The 21,779-nt window shown below is 45.1% G+C and overlaps 1 protein-coding gene across 1 annotated transcript in view; it reads right to left on the minus strand.

Annotated features, from left to right (window-relative positions):
- Window positions 1-21,779, minus strand: part of ADAMTS9 (ADAM metallopeptidase with thrombospondin type 1 motif 9) — a 934,075-nt gene that overhangs the window by 419,088 nt on the left and 493,208 nt on the right. Inside the window, 3 exon segments of the mRNA XM_078661546.1 lie at window positions 8,365-8,529; window positions 9,146-9,310; window positions 12,753-12,963. Coding sequence (XP_078517672.1) covers window positions 8,365-8,529; window positions 9,146-9,310; window positions 12,753-12,963 — 541 coding nt within the window.

Raw genomic sequence — 21,779 nt, forward strand, 5'->3', positions numbered from 1 at the left:
AGTAGATAGTACCGTACTCAAAGTTTCATTACATGGAGTTAATATAATCGAAGTTTCAGAGGTGTTGGAGAATGAGCCAACTAGGTAGGGACAGTAGAGTGTATCAATTGACACAGAGACAGGAACTATGATGAAGAATATCACACCTAGGTAACAGTAAGCACACAGAAAGCATATGGACCCTCTGCTAAAATATAGATATTCATGAAAGGAATACAAAGGCTCACCTGAATCAATGGCGGGTAAATCAAATTAAAGAATCCAAGAAACCAACCAGAAGAAAAATATGGTAAAATCTGTTATTTTCCTCCGTAAAGGTTGCATACTTAAAGTAATAGAAACACCTGAAAAAATTTCAAAAATGTCCAAACTACTGTGGGTGGATGTGGTTCATATGATGTAGAATGGAGTATATCATGACAAGCAATCACTTGGCGAAGTGAGTGTGGCTAGAGTTGAACCAGTATCCTTCGCATACTGAAAATCCCACAAAAACACAAGCCTTGGCAAAAGCAATACGTCGTGGCTATGCGCGTTATAAAAATGTTCATTCTTTGCAGCCATGTTAAATAGCAGCATAATGGCTGTGCAGCTTGGCTGAATGTTTAAATAAAATGCTATGTACAGTGTTGACTGCCTCGTAGTGCTTTTTTTATTGCTGGCAAGAGGGAGGATGGAGTGCAAAGTAAAACGGAGGTGGAAAGGGAGTAGGAGGTGTCACCCAAGACAATGGAGGGTGTGGGGGAAAAAGTGCTATGACCGTATCACATCACTTTTTTTTTGTTATGGCCAGTTGGGGGGGGGGACACATGTACAGAGAGGATGGGGTAAAATGGGCATAGACAGCACAGTGCACTAAACGCGTCAACTCATCCGAGGCTTTCAACATGTTTGTGCATTGAATGGTCTCTGAGGGTCTTGCTCAGGTTGGGACGTCTGCTATTTTCTGAGTTCAATTTGAGAAGCTGACTTTGAGGCATCACTACTAGACAAACCGAAGCATGTGAAAGATACACACAGCTTCAAGGTGTTGTGTCCGATGGCATGTTATGTTCTGAGGAGGCTCTTTTGGGTATGGATTGAAACGTAAACACTGTAATATGGATTGCCCAGCGTATAAATATTGGACTAAAGAAATCAGGACATGTACTGAACTGTGCTTTTTCATAAAATTGTGGCCATCCCAACGGTATGAAAATATCTTATTTGATTGTTCACATCACTGTATCTATGAGCCCTTTGCCGTCTTCACTATTGTGATTTACAAACCACTTATTTCAAGAATGCATTGAGGAAGACATTGTTGTCTCTAGGGAAGAGCTTATTGTAGTGCAAGTTCATAGTGACACGTGAATGGGATCGCAGAACAGTTGTGTTGATTCTATGGTGTCTCATGTAAGCACTGCTCAAGTGGGTTTAAGTCAGTTCCAATCATGACACGGTCCACACCCTCTGGCGTGGAGTGTAAAAAGTCATTAATGGGGCCAGTGTGCAGATCTCTAATTTGTGAGCTTTTTAGATGTAGAGGCCATTCCATAGAATGGGGAGGCGGGAAGTTGGTGAAGCATCTGCGGCTAGATAGAGTATCCACCAAAAAGAGTGTTACAGAAGGTTTACTACTTGTTTTTCTGATGGATACTTGTAACAACAGATTGCACACCTTTAGAATAGATACCAAAGCAGAGCCTCCCCAGGTGGTGGGTCTGTGGGATGGTTCATACCGAAAGGCCCTGCTGTATCGAATGACCAAAATGTCCTTCCCATTTGACCTTGCCTCCTATGTGGCTCTCCGTGCAGACCGCCCGGCGGGCAAGACAGGGGGTGGCGTGGCTCTTATTGCCCGGTCAGAGTATAATTTTCAACTTCTTCCCTCCCCTCTTATTACTCCCACTGAGCATCTTGTGGTCCGCTCTCTTACTTTTTCTCCCCGCTCACTTGTTTATTAATGTACCGTCCGCCCCAGTTCTCACACCTGTTCATGCCAGCCCTTCAGGACTTATTGGCCACCTTGGCGGTCAATTATGCCTCAGTCCTAGTGTTAGGGGACTTTAATTATTGGCCCACGGACCCCCTTGAGTGTACTTCCTCAAAGCAGTTTACAGAATCACTTCAATCCCTGAATTTTGTTTCTCACATACAAGTCCCCACGCACATACACGGACATGTACTAGACCAGGTTTGGTCTCTTAATATTTCCGTTTCTTCTATATCCGTGTCCCCATGTCCCTGGTCAGATCACGCTCTAATCTCCTTCTCCCTCCACCTTAACCCTGTAGCAAAGGTCTTGCTTGCCAAAAACACCTGGGCGCGGAATTGGAACCGTGTCGACCTCCCTCTGTTATCATCTTCCCTCCTGAACTCTTCACCTAACCTGGTGGGCTTATCTTCCTCATCTCAAGCCACCTCCATTAACACCTGGCTTGCTGGAGGCTGTGACTCGGTAGCCCCCTTACGTCGGATCTCAACTAGACGGCCTAAGGAATCTAATGGGTGGTTCAGTGAAGATCTGAAGGAAAAAAAGCTGACCCTTCGGCAGGCTGAGAGGCAATGGAGAAGGGACTATTGTCCTTTACTGAAAACCCACTATACCACACTATTAGGGGACTATAAAAGAGCCATACTAGGCGCCAAAACTGCCTACTTCTCAGCAAAAATTTTGGTGGCGGAGAATAAACCCAGGGAGATTTTCACAATTATTCACGACCTAGCCTTCTCTGACAGGGCTACACTTAAACCTCCCCCTACACAGTCCTTGTGTGACTCTTTGAATTCTTATTTTCTGGAAAAAATTATTAACATCAAAGCCAATATTCCACCCCCCTCCCTTGCTTTTGTTGAACCCCTTCCCCGACTGCCCAGTGCTGCCTTTCTTCGATCCCCCCTCTCACCGAAGAAGTGTTCTTGGCAATACTCCCTAAAGTAAAGTCAGGCTCCCCGGCGGATATCTGCCCGGCCCGTATTCTTCAACAGATTTACTCTGTCTGCACTAAGCCCCCGATTACTTTTCTCAACAGTTCCCTTGCCCAGGGGGTTGTGATCCCAGCACTTAAATCTGCCACAATAGTGCCTATCCTGAAGAAGCCTGGTGCGGATCCTTCCGCCCCAGTTAATTATCGCCCTATTTCACTGTTGCCCTATTTGGGCAAGGTCCTTGAGCGCCACGTAACATCGGTACTCAGCACCCATGTAGAAGTGAATGGCGGCCTAGCGTCTCGCCAGGCAGGCTTCCGGTCTAGGCACTCCACCGAGTCCGTTGTGGTGTCGGTCCTGGACAACCTCAAGGAGGGCATGGACCAAAACAAACACCAGGCCCTGGTGCTCCTTGATCTCTCCGCCGCTTTTGACACGGTGGACCATTCCATCTTGCTTTCACGTGTCAGAGCGGCGGGAATCGGGGGCTCGGCCTTGGTCTGGCTATCGTCCTTCATGAGGGACCGCACCGAGGCGGTCCGGTTGGGGGATTTCTCGGCCACCCCACTTAAGGTCACATGTGGTGTTCCCCAGGGTTCTTCTCTCTCTCCTCTTTTGTTTAATCTTTATATCTATCCTTTAATCTTCGCGCTCCAGCAGCTGGAGGTCACCGTTTATAATTATGCGGATGACCTCCAGCTCATCTTTAACCTATCTTCTTCTTCCCATTCTATTTCCAACTTTCAGACTACTATGATTTTTATTAGGGACTGGATGAACCACAACCATCTGAAGTTGAACCCGGATAAAACTGAGTTGGTTCTCACGGGTGGTTCTTCCAGTCCCTGGAACTCTTTATTTTGGCCTTCTTCCTTCGGTCCCCCTCCCACTCCCTCTCCCTCAGTCAAGACTTTAGGCATCCAAATTAACAATCATCTTACCCTCCACTCACAAATTAGCTCTGTTGTTTCTTCCTGTTTTCTTACCCTTCGCACTATTCGTGCTGTTTCTCGTTTTTTCTCTCCCCTGGCACTTAAACTGATCATGTCCGCCTTGGTGATCTCCCGGCTGGATTACGCTAACGCCCTGTACAACGGCATTCCGGCATTCAGCCTACGGAAGCTCCAACTGGTCCAAAACCAGGCGGCCCGATTAGTGTACAGCCTTCCCCGCTCTCACCACTCAACCCCTTTATTGAAGGCGCTCCACTGGCTGCCTGTCAGGGAGCGATCCCTTTTCAAAACAGGTTGTATTGTCTTCCAGGTGCGCCAGGGCTCAGCTCCCGCCTTTATTGCCTCTTTGATAAGGGAGTATATCCCCGTTAGAGAGCTTCGCTCATCATCTCAATCACTTCTGCAGGTACCTCGCTACAAGCGCAAAAAGTGGGGAGGAGCCAACTTCTCATTTTTGGCACCCTCTTTTTGGAACTCCCTTCCCGACCACCTACGGTTGGCCAAGCACTATCCTATTTTCCGTAAAGACCTCAAAACTTTAATATTCAATCAGGCTTTCCCTCTGTAAATTGTCCTCATATTTTTCCTTCTTTGTACCAGCTCCTACTGCCTCTCCTCTGCTATTTTAGCCTCCATAGCGCCAAGAAACCGCATGGTGAATGTAGCACTTTATAAGTATTTTAAATTCAATTCAAATTCAGACAGTGGTGCTTCATGAATTACTGCACTGAAGCCCACGTTGCATTCTGATATAGATCCAGGACAGGCACTCTGGGTGCCAACATAGTGGTTGGGCTTTGGCCCTGGCGGGATAGACCCTCAGTCCTTCAGGAGGCTTCCTCTTGACCAGCACGTAGCAGACCTTAAAGTCCTTTTCTGTGTTTGGTGTGCTTGATGTAAAACCTCAGCACCCTTTTAGAGTCCAAATAATGGCATTTCTCCTCAGCCTTTAAGAGGTGACGTGGAACAAAGAACTACAGACATGTGATTGATTGTCTAAAAGGGAGAAAATAACCTTCAGTAAAAAAGGCCCTTCTAGTCCTCGGCATAACTTGTCATAAAAGAAGGTGGTGTAGGGCAGCTGGACTGAAAGAGTCTGAAAGTCACTTATACGATGAACTGCAGTTATCATAACAAGAAAGACCGTAGAGGGTAGCTGTGCATCAGCTCACAGGGAGTGCTCTTAAAAAAGTAAGGACCAGATTAATATTCTACTGTGGCATCATGAAGGATTTAGGAGGAAACCTATGAAATAGCATGACAACAGTTGATTTGAATAAGAATGGTGGGTAAACGCAAAAAAGGTGAAATGGCTGACCAATAACCATTAACAGTGTCCACTGCAAGCCCTTGCTGCGCCAAAGGAAAGAGAAAACAGCAATATATCCGACAGTTTCACCTGCAACAGTTCCATATTGCGTGTGCCACTCCAAGCCACAAACATGTACCAGCGTTCGGTGTAAACAGACTTTGTGAAGGTATGGCAGGTTGCCAAGAAGACATCCACTGCTTCAGGAAGGAGATCAAATGTGACAAACATCCAAAGCAGAATTTCTACACATGAAGGAGTAGATTGCTAAGGCCTGGGTTCAAGATCGTCCCCTGCTGTTGCAACACAAGATCCTCCTGCAGAGGCAGCCTGCCCGGAGGACAGATGTTCATGCCCAGAAGTTCTATCTACCATACTCTCGTAGACCAATCTGGAATCTCTAGGATGACTTGAACCTGGCCATTCCTGATTTTCTTCAGAACACTGTACAAGAAAGGTAGTGGTGGAAAGCTATACAGGAGTCCCGTGCTCTGGACTAGGCAGAATTGGCTGCACAGAGAGAGAGCCTTCTTGGAAACTTCAGCGTGCAAAAGTGCTGACACTGCATGTTCTTGGCAGCGGTGAAGAGCTCGAGCCAGGGTTCTCTATTGCTGGAAGATACCGGCGCCAATTCTGAGGGCAACTGCCATTCGCTGATCTGCTAGGCATACCCAGTGGAGTTTATCCGCACTTGCATTTAAAGATTATCAGGTGGAGTTCAATCACGGAAATACCCTGATGATTCTGCCAGTTCTAGAGTCTCCAATGCCACCAGTCAGTCTCCTGGATTGAGGCCAGACAGAAATTGGGCCACAGTGAGCATCTTGACCTGAGGAAGAAGGTCACAGGGTAAAGGCCAAAATAGCACAATGTTCTCTGTTGTTCTTCAGTACCTGAAAATACTGAAAATAATGGGAACAGCATCTAGTACTAATTTCTGATGCTGGCCCCTCTCAATAGCTTTCTTATTCAAAAAAACCCTTGGTGAATGGATGAGTGGTCCTCCGGAAGTTAGTGAGATGTAGGCAGCAAATGAAGGGGTGTGGACTGGAAAGGTAGGGCATATCATTCCTGAAAGATTTGAAGTACCCATCTGTGTCAAGTGATGATTTGCCACCCATGGAGGTAATAACTTATCATGCCTCCAACTGAGGGACAGTGTGCTGCAGAGGACAAGCTAAAGGGGTTTAGGAGAGGGGGCAGTAGTTGGGAGGCACTGGGTAGTTTGTTACACTTGAGGGTCTGGATTTTGTTGGCCGAATCCCAACCTCTGCCTCGAAAGAATTGGGAAGTCTGTTGATGTGGAGGCTGCTCTTGGCATTGCTTCTGCAGTATTTTCCTTCAAAAGCCTCAGCAAGGGGGCTGTTGTTGCTCTGCATGGGTGCTGAAAGCTAAACTTTCTTTGAAGAGCTCCAGGGCCAAATTGGCCAAAGAAATGGATGCCATCAAAATGCATGTCCATCAGTGATGCCTGAATGTCACTTGGGAAGCCCATGGATCTCATCCAGAGCGGCTGCGCAGGACCATGTTGAATGCTGACTGCCCTACCCAAGTGATCAGTGGTATCCAGCCTAGAACTGATTATATACTTCACAGCTGCTTGTGTGATCTGAGTTAAATTGATGTGAAACTCACTAGGGAACTCGGGTAAAATTTTGTTCACCGTGTTCCATAATATGTGTAAGCAACATCCAAAGAGGCAATTGGACTGATTTGAGGTCTAAGCTGGAAGGTGAGAATACTCTCCTCTCAAAAGGCCTCCAGGAAATTGATTCCCTATCTGGGGGTGTAGTATGGAAAGAGTTAGGGTTCAACCTGCTCACAGAATCTTGGATCACAAGGTTCTCAGCAGTAGGATGCTGGAGGGGACTGTAGCAGACTGTGCCATGTGGCAATTTACCTATTCATAGGCGGGCATGATCCAGGTTTGGTCAAAGTGCCCATTAAGGTTTGTGTTGGGGCCTACTTGAATGGGAGAATTGACTCTGAGGGCTGCAGGACTTATATGAGAACATTAGTTTGTACCTCTCCTGACAGCAGTTGGAGGTTGAGGACTTCCACAGCCCATCTAATGACAATAGCAAAAGATGTGGACTCCCCTGTGGAAGAGCTGGTTGAGGACTCAGGCCTATTTCAGGGGATGTATCTAATTCACTGTCATCTTGAAGATCCAAAACAGATTTTCTTCCTCGTACAGTTGTAAATTGTCATCATTGTCATGGCGTTCTATATTTGAAAAATGTGTCAGCAGTGGCAATGTCCCATCCAAGTCTGAATGTGGCTGCATGTACTGTCTCTGCGGTTGAAGTCGATGTGACTTGGGTCCAGGTGGATTCTCCCTTGAGTCCAAAAGAACTAAATTGGTTCGTCATCTGACTTTAGTGGTGTCGGCATTGACCTACAGGGAACCAACAAGGATCTCAGCACCAGGTAAGAAGTCAAAATAGGCATCTGCCCCGTAGTCGTGGTGGCTCCGCAGCTGGATCAAGAGGCACATTCGGCATCAGGGATGGATCCTCCGGTAGTAGTCTGACTGGAGGCCTCCTTGGATCACACTTACCTGACAACTTGCAGTGGGAAGGGCACTTATCTCAAGAAGGGGCTCAAGAGTGTGAACATGTCCTCGAGCTCAATTTCGTGGGAGACCAGCACCTATATGTTTCCAGATAGTGCTCAGTGACAGAGAGCTTGGCCTTGCAATCTTGGATGGCTTTCAGGTTAATTCTGGCACAGTCGTCACACAACTTCGAATCGTGTAAGGAACCCAGACATCAGAGATATACCTGATGGCGGTCCGTTACAGACATCTGCCTATGGCAGTCCTTGCAGGGTATGAAGTCTGTAGTTTTATGGGGAGACATGCTAAAAAAAAATTACAAAATAAATTATGACAAGGGACAGAAAATGAGGGATTGAGCTCCGGATCCGAATCGGAAGGCAAGGAAAGAAAGGCACTGAAGTCAGCTCGCAGGGGTGGCAGATAAATATGACTCTAGCATTACTTCTGGGGCATTTCCAGGGTGTGACAGAGTTGATGCTGAGCTGCATGACACCACCTACTGGCACGCAAGAGGACTGCTGAATCTTCAGATCCAGTCTGTTGCCTGGGGATATTCATAAAGTGAGGAATTTGCAGTTAGAAGTACCAATCTTAAACAGAAATGTAACTAATTAATTTTACTGTTAAAATACCTGTCCCCATGGCCCGACTTGCCACGCTGCACATTCTTGTTGCTGACACATCTGCACGGACTCCGGCTTTGTTGTAACATCACATGCACTGTCACTTAATCGATCTTCTCCAAATTGACACCAAGTTTGTCGATGTTTATGCCCCTTACCACAAGTTACCAGGCACTGCAACAAAATGATCTCAGTTTCAATACTCATTTACGGATTTTTCGTATTCATGTAAAAGTGTTCTATGACCAAGCATTTTCAATCACATTGGTGTAAAGCTGTGAATCTCCAAATGAAGCACATTGTTTTGTGATTCTGAAATGTCCTGGAAACAGAAGTTTTAATAAGATCAAAACATATCAAAAAACCCAATTTCGACCCATTATCATTTGTGTGCTGTACAGTTTTATTGGTAAAACTGTATGTCTGTGCAAACTTGCTGCCCATTTGAATTTAGAATATGCTGTCATTATGCTCCCACACAATGCTTTAGTTACATTGAAAAAACTGCCCTGTCTCATACCGATTAAAGGTAGGTGGTTTGCAAATGTTTGTCTTTCTAAAAAGTGGGATGTGGTGCTAAAAGGTTTGGGAATTACGGATACATACCTAGTTCATAAAGTGTGACACCCCCCCCACCCCTCCCTAAAAACTCAAATGATTTGAAAAAGATGTAGTGGAAAGTAAAATGGGAGAGAACCTGAAAAGGAATAGCATTCTCTATTGAAAATAAATATTCTGGCTACAGTTTGTTTCTGATTTTATAAATGTTCTAATGTTTTTGCTCACTTACCTCAGACCAATCACCAGTTTTCCACTGTGGACATAAAAAGTCACTACAGCGTTGAACTGTTAGCCTCTCTTGAATGCTGCATTTGTTGTCATCTAGGACTTCATTCAAAGAGTTCATGCAGATTGCTTCTCTTCTCCGTGAGCCGCTACCACAACTTTTAGAACACTTGAAGAAATATAAAAAAAATGCATTTTTATTGGTAACATAGCTAGTTAAAGAATATTTGATGGTTTATTTTTCGAAATAGAACCAAATATGCCTATGAGCACATTGTGGGTGAGACAACAAATTCATCAATGGAGCATCATTACGATTGTTATAAGACTTATAATGGTGAATGTGTATGACCAGCTATGTTAAATGCAATGGTAAGTAATATATTACCTATGATTATTTTTCACCTGCAGAATTCCTGAAATAAGACTGGTGACCTATAGACGATAAACAAGCGCATAAGCGAACTATCAAATTAATCCACAGTCACTTCCTAGGTGCTTATACCTTTTTGTTGGTTTTGTAAACTTCTAGTTGAGTAACCTTCTAGTTGTAGAACTTATTACCATCATCTCTAATGTAATGTAGTTTATAAAACACAGAGGTGCCAATTTGTATCGTGTAAATATCTATAAATTTCTTTTCTCTCTCTTCACTGCACAAGTTGGCACTTTTCTAATCTGTGGCATGCTACTAACCTTGTGGGATCTTGTGGAATATTACCATGTAGTCACGCTCCGGTATAAGTAAAGATGTAGGGCAAATCTAAATTAATAATAAAAAGCATAATCTTTGCCACCACCCTGATAGATATAATAATTGTTTCACTTTCAGACATCCAAAGTCTTTATATAGAGTCTCAATACATCCTGGTCCTGAGGAACGTGGTCTTTCCACTGAAACGCGCGTAGACCATATATGTCTTTGAGAAGTGGTCCTTGGGAGCTTAATCCATCAAGCTGGTTGTTTTGGATACAACTCATCCTGCTCGCTCACAACTATCCTGGGACCCCCTACAGGGTTGAAACTCTTTTCCTCTGTATGCTGTATGTGTAGTGTGGAACTGTAAGAATGAGGTTTGAATGAGTGTGAATATTGACAATGAATGACGAGGTTGGTTCTATTTTTCTGTTTTGGGATGTCTAATTTTATATATTTCTGTATGATACTTTAAAGAAATAACCTTTGAAAATTTAAAATGTAATGACTAGGAAAAGATCCACAATTGGAGTTTGGGGCTCACAAAATGGAGTTAATCACGTGGGCCTGGCAGCTGCTACAGCTAACGCATCCTCTCTCACAACCTAATTGTGGATCTTTTCCTAGCCATTGCCAGTTGAGTGGAAACAAGGCTGGACCATGCGGCCAAGCTGAATTTGAAGGCTTGTGTTCTCCCCATTATGGTCACTGGTACAACCACATATTAAAGAGGAGACTGTTCACCTATCAGAATGGAACCATTGGGCCCTTCCGCCTCATGGAATTATCCTAGTCTATTCTCTCAGTAGGGTGACTTCGGCATTCAGGTCGCCCCTTCACCTTCAAAGTCCTGATGAAGACCCGCTTTTGAGGCATTCAGTGGCACCTTCCCCTCCCCATGTGTCAGGTCGAAACGTCAACGCTCTTTCATTAAGCCTGGATCGTTTGGATATCTGTGCAGAGTGGCAATAGTAACTTAACAACTGGACCACTTCTAGATGCGATATATGTTATTAGACATTGTATACCGCACAGGCTTCCATGTACAATAAAATGATTTGCAAAAAGGTCTAAAGGACCCCCCCTTTTTTGCTTTACCTTTTTCTACTCCTTATCCACACGAGCACCTCTCTAAGCACTCATCTCTATCACTTTATCCACTTGTGGATCTAAGAGTTTTCAATACAATGTGTAAATAATAATGTTGTTTGAGACTTTTATGTAACTAAACATTCAGAAATGCAATTATGTGTATATGTCTTAATCTTCTGGTTTTGAAATCTTGTCTGCTGTCCTAAGCTCGTAACTGTGGATTGAATCTACGAGACTGTTTTTCTTCTTTTCCATATAGTAGCAGGAGATCTTTTGATATATTCAGTTCTCCTATGCCTCTTGTTGCTTTTTCCGATCGGACCATTGTTTGTCTGTATCACGCCTTCCCTTAAGCATCGACAGTCCAAGAACAATAAACAGGCAGTTTGAGGTCTAGAGCTACAGAGGATATTTGTATCTAATACTTGATTTGAATCTTCATTTTTTAGTAAATACCATTAAAGAAGTTTCACTAATTGCTCAGATATCTTAATTATTTTATTGAGAATGTTTTTGCAGCAAATGTAATGTTTATCTCAAGCAGGAAATTGGCCAACATGTTTCACGACTTCTGATGCCGTAACTGTGAGACAAATCAAGGTAGATTAGCTTATAATGCAGCTAATTAACTATGGACATATACATATAAAAAATTGCATTCCAAAACTGAAGTCACTCAGCATATGATTTTTTAGGAGATTGAATAATTCAATGCTTATCTATGTGTATCACTTTTAAAAACCGGATAATTGAAAACTGTGAAGACGTTTAGTCCCCTTTTTAGTATTTAAATATCTTTAGGTCCTGATGAAGTGACATTAGAAGTTGTGAAACATGTTGGCCTATTTCCTGCTTGATATAAATATTACATTTGTTACAAAGACATACTCAATAAAGTAATTAAGATAACTGAGATATTGGATAAGCTTCCCTAGTGGTATTCACACAAAAAGGCATGCATGGTATAGACAATAATTCCACTGTATCTTTATGGATTTCTGCATTTAAGTCATCAAAAAAATTAAGCAATTTGACACACCTCTCATCATCAGTTACAATCTGGTGTGGAATAAATTTGTAAATAAACAAACTTGGTTATAGTTAAACAATCTTTACATGTTTTGATTATTAGGCCAATTCCATACATATCCAAAGAAGAAATACAAGAACTATTTTAGATGATTCACTAAAACATTTGAGAAAATAACAGCATTTTGTATAGCACCATAAGAAATACTAAGAAGTCAACTAATATATAATCATGCATGGGCATCTGTATTGTGCTGTATATCAAGAATTGTTAAAGTAACATTTAGGTGCTCATTACACATTTGTCGGAATAAGGTGAGGTACTTACCACACCTGGTAAATACCATTACCCCCAGGGTGAGGTATTTACCCTGTGTGGGAAATACCTACTACTCAGAGTTTTCAAGATCATTGGAAATTATGTATGACCAGTTCACTGTTCAATTTGCTGAGAAATGTTGTTAGTATAAAAAAAAAAGCCACCTAAGAACAGCAGCAGACTCTTGTCGATGAGTAATTTACTAACAGGAACAGCCACCAGTGTGCCAGACAAAACAGTATACAGCCAGATGACATACCATTCAGGGTGGATGGAGCTGTGATTGGAGTTATTTGGCGCTACTGGCGGTGGGGGATAGATACTGCCAGGGAAAAACGTTTCTTGACCCAGTCTGCCAGCTAGAAATATTTGTAAGTAGAGTAATATTCTGGAAAATCTATCCTTCAGAATCAGGAGTTTATGTCACACTAAAAACTTGGACAAAGTAATTTTGTAGCTATAAAATGAACTTACATCTGACCATGGTGAATATCGCCAGCCTCCAATGTTACATTCTCCAGAACACTTCTCTCTAGTACTTGGCTTGGTCTGACCATTGCAAAATCGGTCATCAACTTTTTCTGTTTTACCTTCCGACCTGATATACTTTGAACAGTAGATATCCAAAGTTCTGTAACCCACTCCACACTGTGCAGTACATTCACTCGTTCGTGCAACATGCCACCTACATGCAATAAAGAGAGAATACTTGTTCAACATATGGAACTGAATGCTTTTCTGAGTATGACAAAAAATCATAACGATACTGGTAATTTCTATCACTACAGTTAATTAATGTACATAGTAACTCAAATAATAATACATTTCTAAACCCTATTCACTGGAAATTAAGGTGCAAATATCTAGAAGTTATTAAAGCTGACATACATTTTAAACAATAATTCACTAAATAGCTACATGCTGGGACCCGCCAAAGTCTAGGAACAGGTGCAAACACTGCTTGTGACTGATTTCGGAAATTTAGTTGAGCAAAATTTGCACTTAGACCTATGGTACTTTCAAACCTATCCAGTCATTACCTGGAGATATTTACGTGGGGAATTCATGTTGAAAAAAAGGAAAGCATGTAATTGCGAAAGGAAGTAAAACCTCATGTTCCAAACTTGCAACCATAAAAAGGGACACACACCCTCCCGAGGTAAAAACGCCACTGTGCGATACTATTTTATCTGAGCAGTTTTTGCACATCGAAAATTTGAGGGACTCAGAATGAGCCCATAAGTGGCCATCAATAAAATACATCAGTGTCAAACTGCTATCATAACTGCAAATTACATCAAACACATAGTTGACTTCACGAATGTTGTTTCATGTGACAAGGCTATAATTACACTTTACTAAACACAGTTTCAGAAGGTACTGACGCCCATTTAAAAAAATGTATCTTTCTAAGCTAGGAATAAAGGAGACATAAAAACCTGGACATTTCAAAGCGGACTAGAAGTAGTGCGAGCAAAAGTTCAAATACAGAAGGCAAATGGTGACAAAGAATCAAGAAAAAAGCCTTCTAAGCGGGTCTCTGTTGGAATATAGTTGGAATATAGTCTACAGAAATACTGTATGGACTATATATGTAAAGAAATATGTATGGACTCCACTACAACAAGAAGATCAAGATGGCCGCTTGGTAGGAGCTCTATCCCAGAGCTCCCAGTGCTGGGGGTCCCTTTCACGATACTATCCCAGATAGCACCCATCGACGTCGAGGAAAACAAGTAACTGGAGCAACAACAAGTAACTGGATGCAACACAAGTAACAGGATCTGAAATAATATTGGATTTATTGAAGGTTACCTGCAGTTCTGGCGGGATCCCTGCAGCTCTCCCTGGAGCCTCGACGGAGCCCCGGACGGCGGCTGGACCCCTGCAGCTCTCCCTGGAGCATCGACGGAGCCCTGGACGGCGGCTGGACCCCTGCAGCTCTCAGCTCTCAGTGGAGCATCGACGGAGCCCTGGACAGTGGGGGCGAGCTTGGTGTGCTGGCTGGCGTGGCTGTCCTCCGTGCGACCCGCGGAGCTTTTCGAGGGCACCTGGGGGCTGCCTATTCAGGGCTGCAGCCTCTGCCGTGCAGCCCGGGGACTGCCCCTCAACTGGCAATGGGGCGCAGCGCAGGGGCTTGACGACCGGAGCCCTCTGGGGGTGACAAGCGCTCGTAGTTGAAACCCTGCTCCAGTGTAAACTTCCACCCCAGTTCTACGTTGTACACTGGCCCCCTCCTTGCAGACGCCAGTACCAGCAGTGTGGAAAGAGACTACCGCGCAGATTCCAGTATCTGACTCCCGGAGCCCTCTGGGGGAGACTAGCGCCCGTAGTGGTTGCTGCGACCGGGGCGGTTGCGGCGCACCGAGGGTGTCTGGTCCGCCTGGGGGCACGGGCGCTGACTGACTCCCTGCGCTTGGTCTGAACGGGAGACGGAGGTCCGCTGCGGGTGTGCCCGCCTTCGCCCATCGCCTTGGTCCCCCTCATCTTGCCTGCAGACCCCGTTCTTGACGTGGTGGGGGTCTGCGGAGGTGTCCGTGCACGCATCGCCTGTGCGCCCCCGCCCAGCCTGTGGACTAGAACTGGGCGCAGCGCATGGGACCTGGCGCTGGTGGGACAAGGGGGAATTCGGGCGTCCTGACGAGATGGCTCAGCGTCCTGCCCCACCACCCCCCCCCTCGATAACATCGTTAATGCGACTGGGCAGGAAAGGAAAGAAAAGGACAGCAAAGAAAGGAGAACGAGCGTGGATCTTCACAGCGCAGGCATTGAGGAAGACCAACTGCCCCCCCTCCCCCCTCCTTGGACTACAGTTTCTGCATCGGCCGGATGATCGCCCTTGAGTCTGTTTTATATCCTACGCTCTAAACTAAACAGCCTCATTATTGCCTGACATCACTGAAGGTATTTGCACGCATATTTTTTACTTGATATTCACATTCTGCCGGCTCTACATTCTCTGCCCTGAAGCACACATAATTTAGTCTGCTTATAATCTACCCTCATAGCTTGGAGGTTCTTGACGACGATTTTCTTATTGACTCTTTGTGTAAAAACCTCTCTTCCTCAAAATGGCCGGGGCCATAAACTGAACACTCAATCCCCGCCTGAACACACGAGGCCCCTCAGCAGCTCCTTTCTAGATAACAAATCTGAGATAAGACTCCTCTGGTATGCAGGACCCTGAGCCTGCCGGAACTGAATGTGAAACTGCTCTGCCCTGCTATCAAAACAGCAACAACTAAAAGAGGACTAATGACTTCATCCTCCCTACTTGGTGGCCATTTTTAATCTACTCTTGCTCTCTTTGGCGGCCATCATGGACTAGTCCTTCTGACTATTATTTACTATCGGTACCAAAGACTCCACATAGCTCTGTATTTAAATCTTTGTGTTCTTAAGTGTCTGTCCTTTACTGCGGTATTTTATTACTATTGTGTTTGACACTTGATGTAACCTGGTGCTCTTGATGCGCTTAGGTATCTGCCTTTTACTGCAGTATTTTATTACTATTGGTATCCTACATCTTATGTAATATACACCCATCTTCTCTTTTACCCACCGACAGTGCACTGATTGCTACCTCATATTCGAGTGTCATATTTGTTATTGCAGCAATTTGTTTGCACATATACCGGATTCAGTAATTCATTAGTAGTTTAGCCCTATTTTTATACTGTAGATGTGGTAAGCTGCTACCTCATTTATTTGTTGGTTCTTCGATGTAAACTACTTCACGATATTGCACTGATTATCTCTACCTCATTCACTTCGCTTAGTCATGTAAGCTGCACCCAGCCACTTTCTACACCTAGACTAAACTGCTGTTACCTCGTACATTCTGATGTATAAATTTGTTTCCACCTAACCGGTTCTACCTCTCATATCTTGTACATGGTGTAAACTGACTGCTACCTCGCATATAGGATGCATTAGGTAAGCCGCACCTTTCTAGAACAGCCTCTCTAAAATGGAGCTCAACGGCAAGCACACTTTTAGAATTAACTACCCTTCCACTCTCACCAAAAAAGCCACTAAACGTTTTAAACATAACTTCTTGAGGTCGCATCCTGAAACACCCTTTACCGACACCTACTTCTCACCGGGCAATGGAGCCCTGAATACTGATATCATCTTCCACACCTCACGCAGAGCCCAATGGGGAAAAGCGTTCCTTTCCCTACTCACCGTCTCCACCACCAGGAAAACAACTCATGGCCTAACTCTCTCTATCACACCTTCCCACCTCTTCCCTGGCAGGACTACCATTACTATCTACAATAACGGGATTGTCCTAATTCAATCCACGGACAAGAACCTGGAACTACTAGACAACCTGTTCCCCAAGTTCAAAGAGCACCTTTCCAAGCTGCGGACCCCCACCCAGAACTCCACCAGCACTATCACCCCTGACGTCGCAGCCCCCACCTACAACACCTCTACCCCCAGCACCCCAGTAAATGGCCCACCTGCTGTTAACGCCCCACACTCCCCAAGGACAGTCACAAATCTCTCCACCTCATATACTAGCCACCCCTCTAACATGACCCCTCTTATCCCCACTCATACCCCCTCCATCCCTCTCCCCCCTGACATAACAATTCCCACCCACAACACGCCACCATCTGAACACACCACCCCCCCTACCATCCCCCCCACGGCAGACCCCTCTCCTTCCCCACTCCCACCCACGAGTCTCTCATATCTGACACAACAACTCTCACCCACAACACGCCACCATCTGAACACACCACCATTCGGTGTTTATCCACCCCCCCATCCCATCCCCCCCACGGCGGACACCTCTCCCTCCCCAGCTCCCTCCCCACTCCCACCCACGACACTCTCACCCTCCCAACAAAAGATACAGAACATACCGCCTCCCCTACCTTAGCATCCCCCTCTCTCCCACCTCCTAGTCTCAGCCCTCACTACCCTCCTGTCTCCCCCACTGTCCTCAGCCTTCACTCGCTCTTCTACTCACCGGCACCGTCTCCCACTGACGTCACTACCTATGCCTCCCACCCACCGCCTACTTCACCTACTTCACCCACACCCCTCGCCCACAAACACGCCCACACTTTGAATGCCATCCCACTCATTAGCACAGCAGAACCTTCCAACAACGCTAGTATGTCCCCCCCTCGATACCCTGCCCGCTTTCCAGCTCACTACTCAACCATTCACCAATGGCTCTCACCACCAACCCCATCCCCAATGCACCTCCTGACCTGACTTTATCCACCCTCCAACAAGTCAAAGAGGATATTCTACAAATCAAAAAAGATGTCCACGCAATCAAAGACCTTCTCTCCTCACAGCCCAGTCTACCTCCTACCACCCCCCTACCCTACAAACGACGCACCCTCCCTACATACCCTCGCCTCCGACGACACCCGCGCTGGCCGACTATCCCCGTTCGCAATAACTCCCACCGCCCCCGTCGTGTCCTCAACCCATTGTCGGACCGCGACCTATGCTCTCTCCTACGCTCTTATGGCCCAGGTCCGGTAAAACACATATCCAACACGCACATCCCCATACCCACAATTCTTACAAACCCTCTGAGGCTCCCAACACTCAACAACAGAGGTTCCGTCCCTAACAACCTCAGAAAAGTTCCACTCTACTCTAGAAAGCTCGACCACCCTTCTCTCTCCCAAACTCAAATGCATCCTACTCAATTGCAGATCGGCCCAGAGACACTCCTCCGACATCGCTGATCTCGTCTCAGCTATGGATCTGGACCTAGCCATTCTAACGGAAACGTGGCTTACTGAAGCCTCTACCCCGATTATGGACATACTAGTCCCCCCCAATTATCACATCATTAGGCTGGACAGGTCCCCTGGCAAGACGGGCGGGGGAATTGCATGCATTTTTAGGAGCAACCTCTCCGTTACTAAAGTCAACTCCCCCTCCCTTTCCTCCTGTGAACTCCTCTGCCTCGACATCACCAGCGAGGGCAAACAAGTTTGTGCTTTACATCTCATCTATCACCCGCCTGGTGACAATCTCATATTCACCCAACAACTCATGGACATGATCACTTCCAATGCCGGTCGGCAGACCACCCAAGTCTACCTGGGTGACTTCAATCTCCACTGGAACGATCAGAAAGACACAGTGGTGAATAGTCTCAAAACTTTCCTTAATGCGCTTGACCTCACCCAAATATGCGATAGACCAACACACGGCAAAGGCTCGATACTCGATCTCATCATTGCCAAAGAGAACTCTACACAACTGGAGGCGATCCAACCCTGCGACTGGTCAGATCACCACATTATCACCTTCTTTATCAATGAAAAAGTTAAACCCAACCCGGCTCAACCAATCAAATCCAAAACATGGAAAAGGGACATGAAGAATCTTAACCCCTCTACCCTGCCTCCCCACATCGGCAATCTCCTCCTTTCCCCTTCAGATGCCTCGGATGTTCAATCACTGACCGACCACTACCTTGACTCTATGAATACAATAGTCAATGAAGTCGCCCCACTGCAACTGAAGAGAGTCTCCACCAAAATTCCTAACTCCTGGTATGACGATAGACTCAATGACGACAGGTGTACTATGCGAATGGCAGAGCGCACATGGAGATCGGACCCTTCAGCACTGCACCTCAAAAGGCTTAAAAACAAGAGAAATGCCTACTTCAGGAAAATAAAGCGCACAAAGTCGGACTTCTTTAGCCGCCAGCTGGACCAAGCAAAAAACAGGCCAAGAAAGCTGTTCGAACTAATCAAGACCCAAACAAAGACACAACCCATACAATCAAACAGCACAGCAAGCGACACCCCACACTGTGAAGCCTTCTCTGCTTTCTTTAAGCTAAAGTCTGACAACATAAGAAATGACCTCATCATGGATGTAAGCCGATTCCCCAACAACACCAGAATGTCTAACAATCAACCTAAAAACAAGGCATCCTGGCTGTACTTCGATACCTACTCGGAAGAAGCAATACACAAACTGCTCTGCACCGTGAAGCCCTCTAATCACCTCACAGACCCTCTACCTGCTAATGCTGTAAAAGACTTCATCCCCTGGCTCCTCCCTCTCTGGACCAAAATAATCAACAGCTCCCTACAACAAGGCCTCATTCCAGACTCCCTCAAGGTGGGGCAAGTCACGCCTATACTCAAGAAACCTACAGCTGATCCGTCTGACCTAAACAATTACCGACCCATCACCAATATCCCCACCCTGGCCAAACTGCTGGAGAAATGTGTCCAACTCCAACTAACAAAACACATTGATCAATTTGACCTCCTCAACCCTCATCAATCAGGCTTCCGAGCGAAACATAGCACGGAAACAGCTATGACACACATAATTGATGACGCCCTCCAAATTCTTGATCGCAATGAGTCCTGCCTCCTCATCCTTCTTGACCTCTCTTCAGCATTTGACACGGTCAAACATGAGAACTTGCTGGAGCTGCTAAGCACTAGAATGGGTCTATCGGGAACTGTTCTCAAATGGTTTTCGTCCTTCCTTCACAACCGGTCTCAGAAGTTCAAGATTGACAATGTGCTATCTACACCTGTGCCTGCAGATCTAGGTGTCCCACAAGGATCCTCCCTCTCCCCCACACTGTTCAACCTCGTCATGGAACCGCTCGCCACCTTGCTCCAAGCTTCCAATGTCCAATTCCATATGTACGCCGATGACACACAACTTTACCTAAAGCTACAATCCCCGGAAGATATCAAACATCTGAACTCCACACTTATTAACACTCAATCATGGCTGGCCGATAATCACCTCAAACTAAATGCTCTGAAAACTGAGTTCCTACTCATCTCACCCCCGGCGAAAATTTCCACACCCAAACCTGGCTCAATAACCTAACAGCACTCAATGTCCAACCTACCATCGTGGATTCGGCAAAATCCCTAGGCATCACACTCGACGCCAAGCTCAACATGCAGCAGCACGTTAGCAAAGCCACAAAAGGAGGTAATTTCCAAATCAACACACTGAGGAAAATTAAACCTTTCCTCCCTGCCGAAGACTTCCAAACTGCTGTACAAGCTTTAGTCATCCCTCGAATAGACTTCGGAATTGTGGCCCTCAGCGGACTCCCACTATCCACAACAGCACCCTTAAGAGCCTCACTGAACGCTGCCGCGAGACTCATTACTGGCTCAAGAAAACACTCGCATATATCCCCAGATTTAAAGTCTCTAAAATGGCTGCCTTTTGAAGCCAGAATACAGCTAAAAATTGCTGTTATGACACACGCGGCCGTGCACCACAAGGCACCCAACTACCTCGCTCAAAAGCTGTCTATATCAGGAGGTTCGAGATCCAATAGAAGTACAAAAAATCTACTCCTGAAACCTCGTAGATTCCGGAAAGAGAAAACATACAAGCGTTCCTTCTCAGGAATGGCACCCAGGATCTGGAATGCGCTCCCTCCTGAAACCAGGCTTATCTCCTCCACCGCACTCTTCAAGAAAGAGGTGAAAACCATCCTTCTGGCCAAGATCTCCTGATCCTTATAGGTGCTGGATCAGAGACTCTGCATGGCTCTGTATCACTGTTCACCTTGTCCTTTGGCACTATACTTCTACTTGATGGGGGACACTCTTACGCTACTCTCTTAATACTGACCAATATATGTTACACTTTGGTTTACTGATTCACTCTCCCGATGCCCCCACTCAGTGTTCTCTATACACTAAGACACTGGTATAAGCCATCCACACGCCCAAGGTGTACCTGAACACCTCTTTAGTGGGATCAATGATTGGTGTCGTCTTATATTACCTGTTTACCTGTTTGTATATTGATATGTGTTATGTATGTTATTATTATCCTATCATGTCAGTGACTATTATATTGCTTCCATTATCTCTGTTTATTCCTACTGCCCCTACCCTGTCTTTGTGAAGCGCTCTGATATCTGTAAGGATCTTGTTCGCGCTATATAAAACTTTGAATAAATAAATAAATAAATACTGTCTGATATAAATACTCAGTCCTAAATGTTATTTACTTGAATACCGTCCAATTGGTTATAGATTTTCTGTTATTACCTCCAGTGGGGCACTAATTTTATAAACAATATTCAGGACATGATTTTATGTCAGACGATATTCTGACAACAATATAACAGTATTGTAGGTCCAAGGAGTGACAACTGGGGCTAACAGAGATTAAATATGCCTTAATATTATCACAGGTAGGAGAACTGCCTTCTAATTGTGTCAAGCGGATCTCTTTGTACAATGATGTGATTTTAACCTTATTGCACTTGTCAGATCCCACAGAACTCTTAAACTTGGTGCATGGCTCAGGTAAGGAGCTGGTGCAGTAGATTAAAGGGCTAGGTATGCACTATATCCTCTTCTAGCATGATGGTAAGGAAAATGCTTTCCACATGCTGGCAGACACATAATTAGAGTAGGCATCATATAAATTGATTCAGAAGCAAGCACCTCTACCATTTCCACTTTAAACATGTAACCATAATGGATTAAACAAGTGAAG

This window comes from Lissotriton helveticus, chromosome 9 (assembly GCF_964261635.1).
Source record: "Lissotriton helveticus chromosome 9, aLisHel1.1, whole genome shotgun sequence".
NCBI classification, from domain to species: Eukaryota; Metazoa; Chordata; class Amphibia; order Caudata; family Salamandridae; genus Lissotriton; species Lissotriton helveticus.